This window comes from Arachis stenosperma, chromosome 5, assembly GCF_014773155.1.
Source record: "Arachis stenosperma cultivar V10309 chromosome 5, arast.V10309.gnm1.PFL2, whole genome shotgun sequence".
NCBI lineage: Eukaryota > Viridiplantae > Streptophyta > Magnoliopsida > Fabales > Fabaceae > Arachis > Arachis stenosperma.
The window spans coordinates 138,185,000-138,200,395 of NC_080381.1; the positions used below are offsets into that span (position 1 = coordinate 138,185,000).

General features: G+C 36.5%; 1 protein-coding gene across 1 annotated transcript; it reads right to left on the reverse strand.

The window, feature by feature from the left end:
- Positions 1 to 13,620: 13,620 nt before the first annotated feature.
- On the reverse strand, positions 13,621 to 15,051 carry LOC130979022 (uncharacterized). Its single transcript, XM_057902365.1, has 5 exons — positions 14,801 to 15,051; positions 14,494 to 14,740; positions 14,024 to 14,107; positions 13,881 to 13,935; positions 13,621 to 13,777 (listed from the first exon to the last, which is right to left on the reverse strand). Exons 1-5 carry the CDS (start codon positions 14,974 to 14,976, stop codon positions 13,758 to 13,760), a joined length of 582 nt encoding a protein of 193 aa, XP_057758348.1. The 5' UTR covers positions 14,977 to 15,051; the 3' UTR covers positions 13,621 to 13,757.
- Between the last annotated feature and the right edge of the window lie 345 nt (positions 15,052 to 15,396).

Sequence of the window (15,396 nt, forward strand, 5' to 3'; positions counted from 1 at the left end):
AGGATTTTAGATGTGTGGGTTAATAATTAAAACCCTTAAGATTTATTTTTTGGATTTTAAAATTAAAATCTTTAATTTTACTGAATATAATTTTTGGATGTATATTTAAATGATAATCTTTTAATAATTAAAAATGCTAGAACTAAAACAGAAATTTTAAATTTTAAATTTCAGTTTTATTTAGTTTGTATTTTGAATATATATTTAATTTTAAAAAGATACTAAATCTATTTAAATGTATTTATTTCAATTTTTTTAAATTATTATAATAAAAAACTAAATAAAGGATCACATTTAAAGGATTCCTTAGTCTTCAAAAGTCTCTTTTATCTTAATATTTTACGAATTAAAATGCTTCTAAAAAATCACTAGAAGAAAATATATAAATTTAAACTTCTGTAAATATGAAGTTGATATACAATATATTTCATATTCAAGTAATAAAGTTTTAAATCAAGAATCCTTTAAAGATTCATTATTTAGTTACTATTTTTATTTTATACACGAGTTTATATTAAGCAGACTCATCCCAATCCAAAATCAAATCATGTCCCCATTGACAATAAATACGCCATTGGTATTTAAACTTTATAAAAAAAATTCCATTCCTCAAGGCTTCTATTCTATGTGTTACCTAGATTATTTTTTTTATTTGTATTTTTTTATATAGTAGGAGTACATAAGGAGTACATAGTATATAAGGGGTTATAACTCAAATATTTTAATAGGGATTTTTCATTCTTTTCAAAATGAGAACAACTTATTCTTTTCCATCTCTTGGTCCCTTCTGGCCATCAACATCACAGCTTGAATAGCTTAGGGCATGAAATTTTCTTCATGGTGCGGTGAGCGTGGAAAGCAATCAAGCTGTGAATCTAGTTGCCAATTTTGCCATTTTCTTTCTTTTCCTAATTTTTCTTTTGAGATTTTCTTTTCCCTTTTCTTACCTCTTCCTTTAGACTCACCCAATAGAGTTTGATGAGAGGCTATTTCACAAGATTCTTTCTTGTTTGAACATAGCTGTTCCGATCAACGAGTTAGAAGGAAGAAGATCTGGATCCCCATTATTGTGTGATTCATTGATTTCTCAACAATGGCTGACAATCAGAGCAACGCAGTACAGATGGATGTAAACGCACTAGCCAATCTCCTCCATCAACTCACTACTCTTCAGTCTCAGATTTCGAAGAACAACACAAGTCCAATTCAAGATCAATCAAGTCCTTATTTTATCCATCCGGGAGAAAATCCAGGTACACCGATTATTTCAATCGTGTTAACACCTAACAATTATGGTAGTTGGAGTCATGCTATGATTAGAGCACTGAGTTCGAAGAACAAATTGAAATTTATTGATGGTACCATAAGAAAACCTGAGAATAATAATGTTGAATCTGAGGCATGGGAAAGATGCAACAATTTGATTGTTTCTTGGATCAATCTTTCATTAAGTCCTGGAATTCGTGATAGTGTTATGTGGAACAATGTTGCTGTTGATTTGTGGGAGGAACTTAAGCACAGGTACTACCAAGGGGACAGGTTCAGAATTGCAGAACTCCAGGAGGAACTTTTTGCCATCAAGCAAGGTGATCTGACCATCACTAATTATTACACAAGGCTCAAACAGATCTGGGAGGAGCTCAACAATTTCAGATCCATTCCAAACTGTGTCGGATGTGCAGAGTCATGCTCTTGCGGACTATCAAAAATAAGAGAATACAGAGATGAAGATCAAGTAGTCAGACTTTTGAGAGGATTGAACGAACAATACTCTACCGTCAGATCACAAATCATGCTCATGTCACCCCTACCAGACCTAAACACAGTATTTTCTATGCTAACACAGCAAGAGAGACAGTTGACAAACATGGACAACAATAAAATTTTGTTCAATTCCACTCAAAATACAACTACATCACAAGTGCTCAATTCCTCATCTAATAGAGGCAAAGGAAGAGGGCGAGGGAGATCAAGTCAAGGTGGTAGAGGGCGTGGAGCTAAGATAGTATGCTCTTATTGCAACAAACTTGGCCACACAGAAGATGTGTGCTATAAGAAACATGGGTACCCCTCCCATTTCCAGCAGCGGCAGCAACATCCCACCACAATTGCTAATGTACTCAATGATAAACACCCCAGCTCAATTGCCTCCAAGAGAACATTGGAATGTCAAGCTCTGAATTCACTCCAGAACAAAAATTTGCCTTGTTGGAGCTGATCAAAGGCAAAAGTGTGCAGCAACAACCTCATAATGCAAATCAGGTTAATTCTATTCAGACCTCCACTCCAGGTAAAATCATTGTATTACAATTTAATACAAGAATTATGAGTATTATAACTCCAAAATCTGCACTATAGGTCATTGACTCTGGTGCGACAGATCATGTGACTTTTGACTTAAAAGATTTTGCAAGTTTTCAAAATATTGCTCCAATAAATGTGATATTGCCAAATGGAACCAAAACTGTGAGCACCATTGTTGGCACAATCATATTTTCTAAAAATTTTTTTCTCAAAAATGTTTTGTACATTCCCTCCTTTGATTTCAAATTGATTTCTGTGTCAAAATTAACCTCAAATTTACATTGTCAAATGTTAATCAATGATAAGTGTTGTGAGATACAGGATCAATCCACATCGAAGATGATTGGCATTGCTAAGTGCGGAGATGGGCTATATACAATGAGTAGAGAAATAGAATGCTTTCACCTTCAATCCCCTTCGATAAAGCAAGCTTCATTGGCAGCAGCTTCTACCACTACTCATAACATAGCATCTTCACAAACTGAGCATAACAAGATTTGGCATCTTAGATTAGGACATATATCTATGCATAGACTAATTTTAATGAAAAAAGATTATCCTTTTATAGATTGCACTGCTTCAACATTTCCTTGTGACTCATGTCATTTTGCAAAACAAAAGAAGCTATCTTTTGATCTTAGCACAACTGAAATAAATAATTGTTTTGATTTAGTTCATATGGATATCTGGGGTCCCATTTCTGTCCCTTCCAATGAAGGACATAGATATTTTTTGACTGTGGTGGATGGCAAGAGTAGATTTACTTGGACTTTTTTTATGAAAACAAAATCTGAGGCATCACAATTGGTTATTAACTTTGTAAATTTTGTCAAAGTACAATTTGAAAAACAAATTAAGTGTATAAGAACTGACAATGGACCAGAATTCACTCTAAAGTCCTATTTTGCATCAACTGGCATTCTACACCAAACTTCTTGTGTAGAAACACCAGAGCAAAATGGAATTGTAGAGAGAAAACACCAGCACATTTTAGGTGTTGCTCGAGCACTGTTATTTCAATCAGGAATTCCACTTTGTTTTTGGCAATACGCAGTTGCTCACGCTATTCACCTAATTAATAGGCTGCCCAGTATTAAATTGGATAATGTCAGTCCTTATAAGGTTTTGTATGGTACATTACCCAATCTTTCAGATTTAAGAGTATTTGGTTCTCTTGCATATGCCTCCACGTTAACAAATTCAAGAACAAAATTGGACCCAAGAGCTAGAAAAGCAGCATTTCTCGGTTTCAAATTTGGAACAAAGGGTTTTCGACTTATTGATTTGAAGTCAAAAGAAATTTTCATATCTAGAAATGTAACTTTCTATGAAACTCATTTTCCATTTTCACATTCCACAAGCACTGAAACTATGAGACCCACTCTTCTTCCACAATGCATTGACATTTTTCAATATGATACACCATCCACACATCATTTGCCATCACCTACACATACCACACTCACAGATTCAACTGTAGATCTCTCAAGCTCAATGCATTCACCTATTTTCTCACATACCATTGCACCCACTAGCACCCCACACACCAACACTGCACCTGCATCACAAAACTACATCATCCCGCATGACTGCATCACTAGAAAATCTGAAAGGGTCAAGAGATCGCCTGCTTATTTGAAGGACTACCATTGTATGATAACCCACACAACGCATCCTAGCAATTTTGCCAATTCTAACACTTTATATCCTATCTCACAATATTTATCATATGATAAACTAAACCCAGAATATAAGTCTCTTTCTCTAGCTATCACCTCAAATTCAGAACCTAGCACCTATGAGGAAGCGGCTGCACATGAATGCTGGAGAAAGGCAATACAAGCTGAATTAGCAGCTCTGGATTAGAATAGAACTTGGTGTCTCACTGAACTCCCAAAAGGCAAGAAGGCTGTGGGTTGCAAATGGATTTTTCGGGTAAAATTCAATCCCGATGGCACCATAGAAAGGCACAAAGCCAGGCTAGTTGCAAAAGGATTCACTCAAGTGCAAGGAGTGGATTATGGTGATACATTTAGTCCAGTTGTCAAAATGACTACTCTACGAGTAATATTGGCATTGGCAGCGGCAAAGAAATGACATTTGAAACAGCTGGACGTCAACACTGCCTTCCTTCATGGAGATTTGGACAAGGAAGTTTACATGCGGATACCACCCAGTTTGGATGTGTCACAACCAGGTTTGGTCTGCAAATTACAAAAGTCTCTATATGGACTTAAGCAAGCTAGCAGGCAATGGAATATTAAGCTCACTCAGACTCTTGTTGATGCTGGTTATAAGCAGTTTTTTGATGATCATTCTCTCTTCATCAAGAAATCTTCTGAAGGCTTCACTGCCATCCTAGTATATGTGGATGATTTGGTTTTAACCGGTGATAACATTGGTGAAATCAATTCCATCAAGCAGATTTTAGATGACAAGTTTAAAATAAAAGACCTTGGTGATCTCAAGTACTTCTTGGGAATGGAAGTCGCACGCTCCAACTCGGGAATTCACATTTATCAACGGAAGTATGCCATGGACCTTCTCAAGGATTTTGGTTATCTAGATTGCAAGCCTCTCTTCACTCCATTTGATTATAGTCAGAAACTCTCGAAGGAGTCGGGTACCATTTTACCAGACAACACTACTTACAGACAACTCATTGGCCGACTCCTTTACCTCATAAACACTAGACCTGATATCTCCTATGCTGTGGGGCGTTTGAGTCAGTTTTTGGACTGTGCAACCACCTCTCACCTGCAGGCTGCTTTCCGTGTGCTCCGATACTTAAAAGGTAGACCTGCAACTGGTTTATTCTTCTCCTCTACTTCTGATATGCATCTCACCGGATTTGCCGATGCTGACTGGGCTACCTGTGCCGATACTCGTCGCTCTGTTTCTGGTTATTGCTTCATGCTTGGAAGCTCTCTTGTCAGTTGGAAGAGTAAGAAACAAACCACTGTGGCCAAGTCCTCTGCAGAAGCTGAATACAGATCTCTTGCAGCTGCCACTTGTGAAGCTAGCTGGTTGTCTTTCTTAATGGATTTTCTTGGTTTGCCGCTTCAAAAATCTATCACCTTATTCTGTGACAACCAGTCAGCTATTCATATTGCCAACAATCCCATCTTCCATGAAAGAACCAAACACATTAAAGTAGACTACCACATTGTTCGTAAAAAACATCTGTCTGGTCTCATTCATCTTATGCCAGTTCGGTCCCAAGACCAACTTGCTGATTTTCTTACTAAAGCTCTACCACCGGGTTCCTTCTCTACTAATGTTTCCAAGCTAGGATTGTTAGATTTATACAATTCTAGCTTGCGGGAGGCTGTTACCTAGATTATTTTTTTTTAGAGGTAATGACCAAATCAGTACCCGAAAGATTAAAACGCTGACATTGCGGTACCTGACTATTGTAATCGACAAAATGGTACTTGGTTAATTTTAAAAACTGACAAGCGTGTCCATAAGCTTGCCGGACCAAAGTTCCGGTGAGGACAATGCTTACCTGGACACTGGATTATGCTGACAAATCATGTTTTAATTGAGTTATAATTTCTAATTAATTAATTTGTTAGCCTAGGTGGAAATTGATTTCATTTTGCCCCAAATCAAAACTCTTTGCCCTAATCCCAAATTAACAAGCTCTCTGAACTTCTGCCACTTGAATCTCTGCTTCTCTACTTCCAACATCTCGATCTGTATCTGTAATTTCTGTTCTCTGCTTCTCTACTTCCACTTCGAAACAGGAAAGGAGAGGAAGAGGAGTGGCCTCGGTTGTTCTAGGTGGAGTCCTAGCGGCGAACAGGGAGGCGAAAGAGAAGCTCGCCGTCGTGTTGGTCCGGTGAAGAGGAAGCTGTTGGTGGCTGGCGTTTAGGGAACTAATGACAGAGGGAGAGAGAGCTTCGCGGAGGTGGTGGGTCTCGCACAGAGCCAAGGAGAACCGGCGGCGATGTGGTTGGAGGTTAGGTTCTGGGCTCGGCGGAGGTGAGGTGCGGCGATGGTGAAATCGCGGAGGTGAGGCGTCGAAACAGTGAAGGTGTAGAGGCGCGTTGGGTGGTCCGCGAAGGTTCGGTGGTTCTGGGCGGCGCTAGGGTACGGACAGAGGAAAGATGGAGAGGCGGAAGAAGAAGAAAGAGAGAGAGATGTGGTGGCTCTGTGTCGGTTGTGGGTACAGACGCCAGCTGCGGTGGTGATGATTGGAGGCTGAGGCGAGGCTAGGGTTCGGACAGGAGGGGAAGAAGACGGAGGCTGGACGCGAGCTGGAGGTGATATCGCGAAGAGGAGGGTCACGGTGGCTCGGCCAGTAAGAGCGAGGGAGGAGAAAGTGGCCGCCGCTGGTTGGTTGGTTTGGGCCTGGGCCTGGTTATGATCTGTTTTTTCTGCATATGATGTTTCCGTGGTTTCGTGTTTGTGGAGGCTGAAATTGAAGGATCTGACTCGTTCCAAAAGCGAGAATGTTCGAACGAGTTGAGGCTGAGTCAACTCGCCGGGTTCGGCAGTACTCGGCGTTGTGTCGTAGGTGTATTGATGAGTGAGTCTGAAGGATCTAACTCGTTGCAGGAGGGAGGGTGAGCGAGTGAAAGGGTGTTGGAGTTCATGTTCTTGAATTCGGTTGTTGTGGGAGGAGGTGAAGCGGGAGGTGATGGCAATGGTGCCAATGACGAGGTTGACAAAGATGAAGAGGGAAGAAGGTGTTAACCAGCTGGCTATGAGAAGCGTCACTGAAGCTGTTGGTTCTGCCATAGAGAGCTTGTTAATTTGGGATTAGGGCAAAGAGTTTTGATTTGGGGCAAAATGAAATCAATTTCCACCTAGGCTAACAAATTAATTAATTAGAAATTACAACTCAATTAAAACATGATTTGTCAGCATAATCCGGTGTCCAGGTAAGCATTGTCCTCACCGGAGCTTTGGTCCGGCAAGCTTATGGACACGCTTGTCAGTTTTTAAAATTAACCAAGTACCATTTTGTCGATTACAATAGTCAGGTACCGCAATGTCAGCGTTTTAATCTTTCGGGTACTGATTTGGTCATTACCTCTTTTTTTTATTTGTATTTTTTTATATAGTAGGAGTACATAAGGAGTACATAGTATATAAGGGGTTATAACTCAAATATTTTAACAGGGATTTTTCATTCTTTTCAAAATGAGAACAACTTATTCTTTTCCATCTCTTGGTCCCTTCTGGCCATCAACATCACAGCTTGAATAGCTTAGGGCATGAAATTTTCTTCACTATGTAAGTAAAAAAAGTGTAGTTCAACTCATGCATATAGCATGCTAATGGTGCTAACTGCTAATGCAAATAAACTTCAATCAGAATTATGTTCTTTCACACTATATTAAGCAAACAAAATTTAATAGGAGCCCACTCACTCATCATATGATTGAGATTCTGTCTTTTTTTTTCACTCAAATTCTGAAACTCTTCTAGTCAGTCCCTCTCCCTGTTACCTAGATTATTTTTTTTATTTGTATTTTTTTATATAGTAGGAGTACATAAGGAGTACATAGTATATAAGGGGTTATTTGTATTTTTTATTTGTATTTGAGTTATAACCCCTTATATACTATGTACTTCTTATGTACTCCTACTATATAAAAAAATACAAATAAAAAAATAATCTAGGTAACACTCCCTCTCCCTCCCACAACGTTTTATCACCATCTAGCCATCTTCATAAACCGTGGGAGTCTGCCACGGTTTATGACTTCCTTCTTCCTTTTTACACACAACACAAAACAATCATAATCCGTCTTAGGCAACCACGGTTTATGTAGAAATTAAAAACCGTAGTTGCTTTCCACGGATTATATAGAAATAGAAAATTGCACATGCACGTAAGATGTTTCTGTTTTGTGTATTTGAGTAAAGATTTCATCTACTTTATTTATTTGGGTAAATTGCCCTAAATAGAATATACCTTGTGTCATAGATGGTTGAATATAGTATATGTATTTATTTGTAGGGTGTCTAAATCCAATATGATTTAAATTGAACCGTTTATTCAATTCAATTCAAATTGAAAACCGATTAAAATTGTATTAATTTGGATTTCATTGGATTCTATAGATCGGATCGGATTTCAGATTTACTTCTCAAAACCGATCCAATCTAATCCAAATCGCACAAAATACTATAATATTATTATTTTATTATTATATTTACAATTTTACTTATAATATGTTCAATTTGTTATACATTTTTATATTATTCATGTATTATTATTATTTAAGAAATATTTTATATTCAAAATATGATTTGTTTATTTATTTTAGTTAACCTATAATTTTATTTCTATTATTATGTTATCGTTAGTTTTTTAAGATATTGTTAAAACTTATTATGTCATTATTGGTTATTTAAAATTTGATATTGAGACTTGTTATATATATTTAATTTTTTAATTTATAAAATTGCAAATCCAATTCAATCTAAACCGCTCAAAATTGAATCGGATTGAAACGGATTTTTTTAAGAAATTATCCGATCCAAATCGTATCGCAAGTAAAATCAGTATTGAGATCAGATGAATCTTTTATTCAAAATCGATCTAAACCGCATTGCAAACACGACTTCTATTTATCCGTATGTGTAATGTTTTGAATCTTTTCTGGACACTAAACGACAACGCATCAAGGTTTGGAGGCCATTTAATCAAAATTGAGTCGTTTTGTTTGTGTGCCACGCTCGCAGTTAACAGAACACGTCAGCGAACATTAGCCACCTCAGTCAAGGAGATGACGGAAGAACGAACCTGAATATGTTGGTTATCTTTCGGGGACGACTTTGATTAATTTTATCTTTCAGTGACGAAAATGGAGATCGAGGTATCTTTCGAGAACTATTTTGACTATTAACTCAATCTACTATATATGATTGATAGCAAGTATGAAGAGGATTTTTAAGCTTTTAACTTCATCTGGAAATAAAAGAAAATATATAAATACAACAAGAATCAAGACAAAATAATGGCAATATTGACTAGAGAGCTGTGTATAAATCCTTTATTCCATAAAATTTGTTGAATATCAGTATGCAAAATTATGTGGTTTATTACAGCTACTACTACTACTAAAAAATAAAAAAGTAAAATAGTTGCATCTAATAATCTTAATCGATCTGCTACTAAATCCAACTGTAATCATTTCATTTTAAATGAAAATTTGTGAGAAAATTTCAATCATATGTGTAAAATCAAGTTAAATTGTAATTAAAAAAAAAAAGCTAAAATGAAACTAGCATCACAAAGACAAAGAAAGGTGTCTGTAGTGGATACAAATGAACAACCAAAGAGAATACTCAAAGTATAACCAGCAACCAAAATACCAAATCCAAATACAAAAACATGCCAACAAAAGATAGTATTTCTGGAAATGCCTTATTTGAATTGAGGTGAAACATTCTAATAAGAGGTAAAAACTAGAAAGCAGGCTTCAGAATATTCATGATGTGCCAATGTCACCCATCAAGGCACTTTCACAGCAACGTGTTCTTCAGTTTTGCTACTTTCAAGCAATTGCAACATAAATTCTGTCTGCTACCTCATCCACATATCCAAAGCAAGCATACCTCCAATTCTTCTTGAGATACAAAACACCAATAATTCCCCAAAAGCCAGTTGCAAAGCCAACGGCTATGACAAAGTAAGATAATATTTTATCTGACTTGTCATATTCTCCAACTTTATCTTCAGAGCCTCCACCATGAGGATCTTGATGAGAATCATCGCCGGGGCAGATTGTTTTAAGTGGAACTCCACAGAGAAATGGATTGCCAGAGTAAACAAGTGGATCATCAAGAACCTGGAACTGGTTACCTCTTGGAATTGGACCTGAAAAGTTGTTGTTTGACAAGTTCAAGTGGCTAAGAAAAGTTAAACTGGACATGCTACTTGGAATAGCACCAAACAAGTGGTTATGAGAGAAATCAAGAGATTCTAGGGACCTCATATCTCCTATCATTGCAGGTATCTCTCCAGACAGATTATTATAAGACAAATTCAGTCCAAGTAATCCTGAAAGTGAAGATAGTTCTTTAGGAATTGGTCCCTCCAATCTATTGTTTGACAAGTCCAAGTTGGTTAAAAGAACCAAATTTTTAGTGTAATCAAGCTCTCTTCCCTTGATGACTTGCTTGACATCCTCTTGATTCCATTGCTTGGTGCCATTGAACAGTGCCCCATTTGGAAGGATTTTGGTTTCTGAAACCATTCCTGTAATATTGCCAATGCAATGAGGTATCGGACCTCTTAAACCATTGTTAGTAAGGTCCAATATTTTCAATTTAGCAAATTGGCACAAGTTTGAAGGGACAGTACCAGTGAACATGTTTCCCCGCAATCTAAGAATTTGAAGCTTGGGAAATGTGTCATTCTTCCACGACGATATGGAACCCGTTAATTGATTCTCACCAATATCCAAGATCAGCAGTTTTTTGAAGTTTAAGGACAGTGGAAGTTCTCCATGAAGACTATTCTTGTTCAAATGCAACCACACCAATGATGACATATTCCAGATAGAGTTTGGAATGACACCTGATAAGTTGTTTGATGACAAATCAATTTCTTCTATAAGTCCATCTCTTTGGCAATCTGGAATTCTACCAGATAATTTATTGTTGGAAATATCAATAGCCACCAATGCTTTGAGTTTGCACAATGAAGTTGGAATTGAACCATTTATATGGTTATTGTCAAGTGACAAGTACCTCAAACTAGGCATTATCTCACCAAGGTTTTTCTGGAATCGATCCATCGATTTGGTTATTGGAGAGAGACAAGGTGCTAAGACTCTTCATTGCAGTCCATCCTTTTAAATAGCTAATTGGTCCTTCCAAAGAGTTAGAAGAAAGATTAAGGGTATACAGATTTTTTAGTTGTCCAAGACTATCTGAAATGTTCCCATACAAATGGTTACTAGCAAGGTTCATAAATTCTGCATTTTCAAGCTTTCCAAGACTCCAAGGAATGACACCAGTAAAGAAGTTGGATGAAAGATCTAGTGTGCCTAGGTTTTCAAGCTTCCCAACACTCCAAGGAATAACACCATTAAATAAGTTAGAAGAAAGGTCCAAGCATGTGAGATTCACCAGTTCTCCAAGACTATGTAGAATGGGGCCAGAAAATGAATTTGAGCTGAGATCAAGGTAATTTAAATTTTTAAATTTCCCCAACCAGCTTGGTAACATACCACTGAAGTTGTTATAACTCAAATCTAACACCTCCAAATCATAGTTGTTGCAGCCAGATATATTTGAATTACTGGAAAATACCTCCCCTTGAAGCTTGTATCCAGGCAAATAAAATTCTTTTAAGTGACACATATTTCCCAAAATTGATGCTAGAGAGCCCTCCTCTACACTAGTGATATCATTGCTTTCAAGAGAGAAATGGATGAGACTCTTTAACTCACCTAACCAAATTGGAATTGAAGTGAGTTTGTTATCAGAGAAGTCAAGAACTGTGAGGGATGTCAAATTTCTTAGAGCATACGGAATTGATCCGTGAAGAAAATTGTGGGCAAGGCCTAACTTCACAAGGCTCTTACATTTACTTAACCATGAAGGTACAGAACAGAGATTGGTATTACTAAGGTCAAGGACTCTAATGAAGGTCGTGTTTTGAAGATTAGGAAAAAACCTATCAGAACATGAATTGGTATTACTATGGTCGGAGTCTCTAATGGTCGTGTTTTGAATATCAGGAAGAAACCGACCAGAAAATCTGTTGTTAGCAAGGAACACACCAACAAGATTATTAAATTTATCCAACCAATGTGGCAGTGAAGTCAAGTTGTTTCTTGAAATATCAAGAACTTCAATGGAAGTCATGTTTCTGAAAGCATCTAGGATTGGATCTTGGATATCATTGGATGCAATATTAAGGACTTCAACATGTGTCAGATTCGTGAGATTAATTGGAAGAAGAGGAATTGGCATGTTTCCAAGCCCACAATCAAATAGTTTTTTTATATATGGATTTTTATTTTCTCTTTAACGGAAGATTATAATTAATGTCGTGTTAAATAAACTATTTCTATTTAGGACTTATAACCATAACAAGTATTTGTGTTTCAATTCAACATATTGTAAAAGCATGTCAATGAAGAAAAACAGAACACTCAGATAATCAAATTTAAAAAACTGAACTGCTACATGATATCACGAAACCATCTCCCTCAAAAACTTAAACTATTTAAGTAGAGGCACATGAATAATTTTATATCCGTCATGTTTGCTTGCACAAGTCCATCCTACCTTATGCTGAAATCCAAATTTTTAATTAGAAGAATTCAGATTACAAAGATCGAACACTAAACTTTTTGATTATTCAGGTTCTGATACCATCTCGAGGAACATCTCTCCCTAAAACTTTAGCTACTGAATTAAGATGCATGAATGGTTTTATATATAAAACAAGAAACTTACCCGGACACTGTGAGAGGTTATCTGGAGCTTTGCAAAGTGAAGAAAGGGCAAGAGCAAGTGTGAGGCTAACCTTCAAGCCAAGGTCAGGACCATCTCTATCTTTGATGATAAGACAAACGCACTTCTTGTTTTTGATGGCTTCTATGACTCCACTGCAGCAATCTGCTGTGGGAGATTTTGCATCACCACCAACATATGGAAGACATGTTGCAATACCATTTAGCTGCTCTACACATTTCTGTTTCTCTTGTGCTGTATCCCCCATTGCATTGTGGATCAGCATCAACATTATTGGTGTTATTAACACTAGCATTGGTGATGTTGAGGCCATTTTCATTTGTTAGGAGTAAAATAGCATATGTAAATTATAATCTATGTGGATCAAAACCTTTTGAGTATTTATATATTGTTGATTATAGAGTATGATGATTATGTTGAAACAAACAAGTAGTGGTTCTACAAGAGAAGCATCTGTCTATTTGAATAACCGATTAATGTCAGGTTTCTCTTTAGAGTTTAGAAGTGGAAGGAATGGCTTGTGAAGTCAAACAAAAACTAAAAGCATATGGTAATTTGTGACGGATGAACATATTTTAAAAGTAGTTTTCTTTGATCATTTTGGTTCTATTTTCGGTTTTAAGCAAATCATATTGCCTTGAAAAATGTATTTTGGGTTCTATTTTTAATATATATTTAACTAGCTTCAATTCTTAAGTGGTGTGTATATATATAATTATATATATCATACCAATTAATTAAAAGTATATAATCAAACTTAAATTTCAAGTAGGGTAAAGTGGTAAAGAGATGAACAATGCATAACTAGAAGATTTATTTTCAAATATCTATATATTGGCCTCTAGAGGACCAAAATGTTTCAGTTTCCAACGTATTTATAAGGTCACTTTCTAAAGTTCCCAAACTTTCTTTATCTACATCTAAATTCAGAACATCCATTTCCAGAGCCTTGTCAGGCTTGAACATTTCCTGTTTGATCCGGCATTTGCAACATCTCCCTCTCAGGGAAGCAATGATTGTCCTTTAAAATCCAAAGAGAAAATCAATAAATAAAACAAATAAGGATGTAATCCGAAATTCATAACAAGTTACAACAACAAATATTAAAAATAAGCATCTCTCACCAATTGTGCATCTAGCTGGTGTGCACTTATCACTACAATCAGTTCTTTTGGTCTCCTGTGAACAATAAATAACACTAAGACTTTAGCCATAAACCAAAAATAACAGGAAAAAGAAACGAAAAGAACAAGAATCACGTAGCTACCTTAGGAAATTCAGTTTCAGCTTTGGAGCAGAAATTTCTACAGCTCTGGCGTCCATCCTCTTCAAATGACGCCTCAGATTCTTGCTGAAGTGCAATCAAATAAGTCAAAAAGCACAATCACTTAGAATTGCACAGAGATATAGTTTCAGAGCAAAAACTATGGTACCGATGATGTAATCCACACAAGGCACAAAATGATTCACTATTGCTCATCAAACTCATGCAGATATAAACAAGCTTCTAAGTTTCAGAGAGGCTCAACTCACCTGGGGATTCCTCAGATTCTTGCTGAAGTGCAATCAAATAAGTCAAAAAGCACAATCACTTAGAATTGCACAGAGATATAGTTTCAGAGCAAAAACTATGGTACCGATGATGTAATCCACACAAGGCACAAAATGATCCACTATTGCTCATCAAACTCATGCAGATATAAACAAGCTTCTAAGTTTCAGAGAGGCTCAACTCACCTGGGGATTCCGATCGAAAAGTTTGAGATGAATTTTGTGAGGTAGCACGGAGGAGGGGAAGGTGGAGAGAGCGGCTGCGATCTGGGAGACAGGGAGCGTGGAGTGCCCGGAGGATATAGGCGGCGCGTGGAGGAACTGTCGCGACGGAGGGAGAGCGAAGTCGTTGTTCAGAAAGCGACTTCGCATTATTCCGGCAAGAAGATCATCCTCCGAGATTATGATTTTGGCCATTCCCCTTGTGATCACACTGCAACGGAAAACCAATTAGAACGGAAAAGAAAATCAAAGAACCCTAAAAGAAATATACCTCAGCTTCATGTTGAGTTTTGGAAGCTTGCGTTTCAAATCTGTTACCACAGTCCTTGCAAATGTACCGGTACTTTGGATGCTTGTTGCCGGAGTGCTGATCCAATCTATCTTTGGAGGGGAATTTTGCATCCCTGCAGTTGACACAGATGAATTCTTGTTCTTGTTCGCCTTCATGATCTGACATTGAAGATGCTAGAGAGAATTTGATATCGAATTTGAATTTCGCGCTAAAATTTTAGTTTGCTAATTGGTGATTTCTTTTTTGGGATAAATTTCTTCAATTAATCCTCTATTTTTAAGTATAAATAGCGTTAGAAATTTAGATGAGTAATATTTTATATAACACAATATTTATAAAAGAAGATTAAAAATTTAGAGTTATTAAATTTAGGAATTTAGAAATTAAAAAAAAATTGAACTAGAGTTCTTTTTATATTTTTTAATGTTAAAAATTGATTAAAGATATTATTGTCTATTTAAAATAATTATTTAATCCTTTTTTTTGAATCGATTTAAATTGGTCTTTTAAAATAATTTTAATGTAATTAGTCCTTCTTAATAATTATTTATTATTTGGTCCTTTGGATTAATTTT

Coding starts and splice junctions, on each gene's coding strand:
- LOC130979022 (XM_057902365.1), bottom strand. CDS start 14,976: ATGAAGGCGAACAAGAACAAGAATTCATCTGTGTCAACTGCAGGGATG. Junction 14,741..14,800: donor AAACTCAACATGAAGCTGAG/GTATATTTCTTT, acceptor TTTCCGTTGCAG/TGTGATCACAAGGGGAATGG. Junction 13,936..14,023: donor CTGAAACTGAATTTCCTAAG/GTAGCTACGTGA, acceptor TATTGTTCACAG/GAGACCAAAAGAACTGATTG.